Below are 6,939 nucleotides of genomic sequence, written 5' to 3' on the forward strand. Positions count from 1 at the left end.
ATTTAGCGAATTCTCTCATCAGAAACAACAAAAAGTGCAGATGTGCGTACGAATGTAAGTAAGATATTCGTTTCATAATGTAAAGTGCTTCAGTGATTTTAATGGGAGTTTTTGAGAGTGCCTGAACTCTGGCTAGACTGAATGAAAATGTTTTTTGATAATGTAAATGTTCTTTACTCTCTGTAAAATGAAAGTGTTAAAATAAGTATCTTACAATATTGTTATTAAAATTTACATTAAATGCAAATCCAGTCGTATTAAAAATATTTTATGGCATGATATGGCACTTAAGTAAAAAGTCAGGTTTTTATGTGTAGTTAATAGATTACACTACATTTCCATATATTGCAGGATGCAGGATATTTTTAGCCAGCTTGCTAGTCATTGTTAAAAAAAGTAAATGCTTGCCTATGTCAGTGCACAAATTTATGAATGCATTCCTGATTTATGCAATACAACATACATTTAATCAATGTCAACTTCCCGCTTATGCCACTTATTTAGAAAATACAGGATTAGTATCCACTGTTATGCTGATGATACTCAACTATACAGTATATCTCAACAAGACCAGATGAAACTTCTAAATTATCTAAGCTAACAGAGTATATTAAAAATATAAAATATTATATGACCAATAATGTTCTCCAATGAAATGCGGATTAAAGACAGAGATATTACTTATTGGACCAAAAAACAATACACAAAATATCTTGGACTGCTATTTGCAACTAGACAGATGTACTGTTACTTCCTCTACAGTTAAATATCTGGGTGTTATATTAGCCAGAAACTTGTCTTTTGAAAAGACAAGACAAAACATGTTTCCCATGTTACAAAAACAGTATTCTTCCATCTTAGAAACATTGCCAAGTTACAGAACGTTACCTGTTTCTGATGCAGAAAAGCTAGTTCATGCATTCATGACCTGTAGACTGGACTATTGTAATGCACTGCTACAGGTACATGTAGGTGGCTGTCCTGCATCCTCAATAAACAAGTTACAGGTAGTCCAAAAGTGGAGCGACTAGAGTCCTTACCAGATCAAGGAAATATGATCATATTACCCCAATTCTACAGTCTCTGCACTGGCTACCTATTAAGTTCTGTATCAGTTACAAAATATTATTACCAAAGGCTCTTAATGGGTTAACTCCTGCGTAGTCTCATACCACAGTACAATCCATCATGCTCTCTAAGGTTGCAAAACTCTGAACTTTTGGTAGTACCTAGGATAGCAAAGTCCACTAAGTTTTTGCATTTGGCTCTCAAATTCTGGAATAGCCTTCCTGATAAAACTTTTGGGGTTCACACACACACTCTCACCATTTAAATCTAGATTAAAGACACATCTCTTTGGCCAAGCATTCAAATAATGCATCTCATAATCTTGTACTACAGTTATATCAAATCAAATGCACATTATTATTATGAAAATATTTACTTGGGTTAAACTAATTAATTTTACTAGGTTGGAACAGCAGCTCTGCTAATTATGTCTCTATTTGTTTCTCTGTTTCTGCCACAGGATTGACCTCCCGTGGTAACTAGGATTTACACAAGCTTCAGTCTGGATCCAGAACACCTGAAAAGAGATGATGCCAACCCCTCAGAGGACCTCAGATGATGTCAACCCTGAAACAACAGACAGAACAACCAAATTTTGCTATAAGTTTGATAGCAAAATATAATAATTGCTGTGAATAGTGTTCATCTTCTGTTTGAGTACATCCTTAATTGATTTTTCCACACATTTCTGCAATATGTACATTAACTAACAGTCACCACTGATAAGCTACTACTAAATATACTGTAGAAAAGTAATTTTCTGTAAAGTTGCTTTGTAACATTTTGTGTTGTGGAAAGCGCTATACAAATAAACTTGAATTGAAAATATCTGAATTTGAGCAAATTGTGGAACATAATACACATACAAATGCATACTGTAGGTATGCCATTATTTACTGAAGCACATTTTGTTCCAAAATCTCAATTTTTTTATTTCTTTTGGGGCACACAAAATGAGTTTTTGTGAGTCTCCTGGCTGTTCTTTTTCCATACAATGTAAAATAATGGGAACTGGGGCTATCAAGATCAAAAAATATAAAATACAACAAAAAATATCATACATAGATTTCATTCACTATATTACAACTGCAATGAATCTTTAACATAGCTTCTAAATTTAACAAGTGAAAACCAAAGAAGTGTGTGGTTTCCAAATAAATCTATTTTATTTTATTTTAACCTTTTTGTTCATATTTCTCTTTACATGCTGTCAAACATATTCCAACCACAATCTTGTCAGGACAGTTTTTAGAAAAAAACTTATTTCTTACATCTTGACAGATGCCAAAAAGAAATAGAGGTTATCTTAGGGAAACTGCTTTATTGGATTTACTACTAATACTACTAATAATAATTTTTATTGAGTTACTTGATTTGTCTCAATAGGAGTAAAACACGTTTTTTATTTCTCCATCTGAGACAAAGCAATCAGCTAACCAAACTTATTTCAAATCAATTCAAATTGGCAAATCAAAAAGCATACACAAAATATTACACTTCAATTTATTAATAAAACAAATATTTTTTTTGTTCTACTTCAAAATGTTATGTTTAATTCAATGTTGCCGTTTCTTTGTAATTGTAAAATTTACTTGCAATTTCTAAATGAAAACAGTTTTTACACAATTTATTCCCCATTTAACTGCAAATTATCTGCTGTGTTAATACATCTAAAAAGTTTTAGTTTTGTTTGTGAGGAGATTTGCAGTAAACACTTTTTAAATGTGGTACAAAATATTTCAAACATTTCACAAAATCACTTAATGACTTTGAGTGTGCTCACATTAAAATATCTAATATTGTGCTACAAACAGAAATGAAGGGATTAACTCAGTTTACTACAAAAATATAGATCCAATTCAGAAAAGAAATATTTGGTTAAGTGAAATTTTAGCTTTGGTTATTTGCTTTACAAATATTGAATACTATAGTACACTACACTACACACTATACTACTATACTATACTATACTAGACCTTACTATATTTTGGCATATAAGAAGAAAATATCAGCTTAACAGGTGTGTTTCAATCCTTTATTTAATAAAAATAAGAAATGCTCGAATCATGACAAATATGTTTTTAACATATACATAATAAGCTTTAGTTATAATGGTCTCTATTTGAACTCGCAAAGTCAGGAATTGACAGACAATAGACAGGGTGTAGTCTTTAGTCTTGGTCTAGTATAAAAGCACAGGTGACAGTCAGTCAACAAGCAGAAATAGCTTCGGCTTCTCCCTTGTGGAACTACTGAGAATCAGCCAGTGCAACCAAGATGGGCAAGGTCAATTTCATTCCAACAACAATTTTACATTTGATTTAAATTAATTTCATAATGTAACTCTAAAATACTAAAAGAATAATTCTGACTTTTCAGGTCATCTTCTACGAGGACAGGAACTTCCAGGGTCGCTCTTATGAGTGTATGAGTGACTGTGGTGACTTCTCCTCCTACATGAGCCGCTGTCACTCTTGCAAAGTGGAGAGTGGATGTTGGATGATGTATGATCATCCCAACTACATGGGAAATCAGTATTTCTTTAAGAGGGGCGAATATGCTGATTACATGTCTATGTTTGGAATGAATGAATGCATCAGGTCCTGCCGTATGATCCCTATGGTGAGTTCCATGAATATTTGGATGTGTTTGGATTAAATCAATACACTCGGGACAATTGTCTTGAAGGAGTGTTCAATTTACAATTATATTTAGATTTTTCAGAAACATAATCTAAGATGTATGTGTACATTTAAACTCTGGTTGGGGTTAAAAAAATAATAATTGATGGGCTTCTCTTCCACTACAGTACAGGGGATCCTACAGAATGAGGATCTATGAGAGGGAGAACTTCATGGGTCAGATGTACGAGATGATGGATGATTGTGACAGCATCATGGACCGTTATCGCATGTCTCACTGCCAGTCCTGTCATGTGATGGACGGCCACTGGCTCTTCTATGAGCAGCCCCACTACAGAGGCAGGATGTGTTACTTCAGGCCTGGAGAGTACAGGAGCTTCAGTAATATGGGGGGCATGAGATTCATGAGCATGAGGCGTATAATGGACTCCTGGTACTAGTGTTCTAGTGTTTCAATAAAATTATTTCTTTACAAAAGCAAACCTTGTGTTGTAAAAATTAGTATTGCACAAAACACACTTTAATTAACAAAATAATTTACACGTTGAATGCTAATAAATTTTTCTTGGTTAGTTTTTCATGATAATTGTTATTAAGTCTTTCCCCGGCATTGACAGACAGATGTGTTTTCACTGATATATGGTAGGGGGCACTATTACACATCTGAAAGAGTACAAAATCTCCTGATCAAAACAGACAAAGAAGCAGAAACAAGCGATAACATGCAAGCAGATGCATGTATAAAATAATGTGATCATTAAACATTAAACAGCACACAAATCTAAACTGCCTAACGTTACCCAAATGAAATGTTGACCCAAGAATTCATACAGGACTGTGCAAGCTTAGGGGTTGCTGATGGAAGTGATCTACTCCATATTGGTCTCGATCACCAATCCAGACATAGTCATTGACAGAAACATGATTTTCTAATCTTTTTGTTCAAACTGTTTTTTTGTTTGTCTGTTTGTTTGTTTTTACATTTAAGTGTTGATAAAAAAGGAATGCATGAAGCTAGAATAAAATGGGTTTGCTTAAAAGCACACACTCTTTTGACATACTGCATGTTCTGGGAGACATTAAAGTTTTGTCAAAATGATCAAAAATGCTGGTGGTGGCTGGTCATGCTTTTTAATGCTGATATAATGTTGATAGGGAAAGAGTTAAACAACTAAAGGCCTCAAAAGGGCAATACGTAGTTGATAGAAAGCACAGGCTAATAAAAACATTAGTATAATCTCAAATATTGTTACGTAGACTGGAATTATTTGTGACATTGCATAGCATGTTTAGAAGCAGTAATATGATTATAAACTATAATTTGCAAATAAAAATGCTTCTCACAGTCAACTTAAAAGTGAAAAGTCTCATTTGATAACAATTACAACTCATATATCAGTCTAAGTGAACAGAACATATCCTAATGTTTCTTACATCACAATCACTATGGTACTGTGAACTTTTTTTGTTATGACTGATGCTACAATGACCTAAATCAGTACATACACTATTAATAAAAATAAAGGTGCTTCACGAAACCATAGAAGAACCTTTTTGAAGATGGTTCTTTAAACAACCTTTGACTGAATGGTTCTTTGTGGAACCAAAAATGGTTCTTTTATGGCATCGCTGTGAAGAACCTTTTAAGCACCTTTGTTTTTAAGAGTGTAAATTAAATGATGTTAGGTTACTATCAGTGATTTAAACTGGTGCAAATGTAAGTGCTTTTATTGGTGTGAAATATGTTTAGCTGGCTTTAACACACCGTTTGTATTTTTCAAAAATCTAAAATGTTTACAGTGTGAAGAAGGAAAAAAAATAAAGAACAAACAACAACAAGAAATAGTTTTTGCATTTTGTCTGTCCTTGAGTTATTGATATGAATCAGTCATCAACAACATTAAGGCAGAACTTAGCAAAGGGACACTGTATGACACTGGATATGATTGTATATACCAAACACTGAAAACAACATTTGCAAAACAAACTATAAGTCGCAAGCTTCCCCATAATATCAAAAGCATTAATTATGGATTGTATAAAAGTACTGATAACAGTAGAAGTGCTGTATTTTATAAAACTACATATGAGGTTAGTAACTAAAGCTAAGCTCATTTTTAACTCTGAATATATCACAGAAATAGTTGAGAGAAATAATTTTGGGTTGTTTGTTATTCTTTTGTTCGTAATTATGTCGTTAATACAGAATACTAGAAATGTTTAAACTTCTGAAGTATTTTAATAAATGCGAGTGCTAAGAACTACATGACGAGCTTTAGCTGGAATGACCTCTATGCCAACTTGCACAGTCAGGAATTGGCTAACAATAGAGGCCCGGTAGCCTTTAGTCTTGGTCTAGTATAAAAGCACAGGTGACAGTCATTCAACAAGCAGAATCAGCTTCAGCTTCTCTCTTGTGGAACTACTGAGGATCAGTCAGTGCAAACATGAAGGTAAATCTTGTTCCAGCACTGATTTCCACATCGATTTCCACACAGTTATTTATTTTATTTTATTAATTTTTTATTTGGTGTATTTCGCTTTATATAACTAAAATATTATATTTGAATTTTCAGGTCACTTTCTTTGAGGACAGGAACTTCCAGGGTCGCTCTTATGAGTGTATGAGCGACTGTGGTGACTTCTCCTCTTACATGAGCCGCTGTCACTCTTGCAGAGTGGAGAGTGGATGTTGGATGATGTATGATCATCCCAACTACATGGGAAATCAGTATTTCTTTAGGAGAGGAGACTATGCCGATTACATGTCAATGTTTGGAATGAGCAACTGCATTAGGTCCTGCCGTACCATCCCTATGGTGAGCTCAGTTTAAGCTTGTAAGATAACATATAAACATAAATAGATTTATTTTAACTTTTTTTTGGCTGAAAAACTGAAATTACTTATCTTCCTCTACAGTACAGGGGATCCTACAGAATGAGGATCTATGAGAGGGAGAACTTCATGGGTCAGATGTACGAGATGATGGATGATTGTGACAGCATCATGGACCGTTACCGCATGTCTAACTGCCAGTCCTGTCATGTGATGGAAGGCCACTGGCTCTTCTATGAGCAGCCCCACTACAAAGGCAGAATGTGGTACTTCGGGCCTGGAGAGTACAGGAGCTTCAGTAATATGGGTGGCATGAGATTCATGAGCATGAGGCGCATCATGGACTCCTGGTACTAGTGTTAATAAATAAAATAATTTCTCTACAACAATAAA

At 34.1% G+C, this 6,939-nt stretch overlaps 2 protein-coding genes across 2 annotated transcripts; both read left to right on the forward strand.

Annotated features, from left to right (window-relative positions):
- The first annotated feature begins 3,279 nt into the window (after positions 1–3,279).
- Positions 3,280–4,184, forward strand: LOC132095238 (gamma-crystallin M2-like). Its single transcript, XM_059500060.1, has 3 exons — positions 3,280–3,354; positions 3,448–3,690; positions 3,878–4,184. Exons 1-3 carry the CDS (start codon positions 3,346–3,348, stop codon positions 4,148–4,150), a joined length of 525 nt encoding a protein of 174 aa, XP_059356043.1. The 5' UTR covers positions 3,280–3,345; the 3' UTR covers positions 4,151–4,184.
- A 1,840-nt stretch (positions 4,185–6,024) lies between these two features.
- Positions 6,025–6,939, forward strand: LOC132095240 (gamma-crystallin M2-like). The gene is made up of 3 exons (XM_059500062.1): positions 6,025–6,163; positions 6,287–6,529; positions 6,631–6,939. Exons 1-3 carry the CDS (start codon positions 6,158–6,160, stop codon positions 6,901–6,903), a joined length of 522 nt encoding a protein of 173 aa, XP_059356045.1. The 5' UTR covers positions 6,025–6,157; the 3' UTR covers positions 6,904–6,939.

Source organism: Carassius carassius, chromosome 19, assembly GCF_963082965.1.
Source record: "Carassius carassius chromosome 19, fCarCar2.1, whole genome shotgun sequence".
NCBI classification, from domain to species: Eukaryota; Metazoa; Chordata; class Actinopteri; order Cypriniformes; family Cyprinidae; genus Carassius; species Carassius carassius.

Excerpts from the sequence above, each read along its gene's own strand:
- LOC132095238 (XM_059500060.1), top strand. Across the intron at positions 3,691-3,877 it reads CCTGCCGTATGATCCCTATG|TACAGGGGATCCTACAGAAT; the intron begins GTGAGTTCCATG and ends CTTCCACTACAG.
- LOC132095240 (XM_059500062.1), top strand. Across the intron at positions 6,530-6,630 it reads CCTGCCGTACCATCCCTATG|TACAGGGGATCCTACAGAAT; the intron begins GTGAGCTCAGTT and ends CTTCCTCTACAG.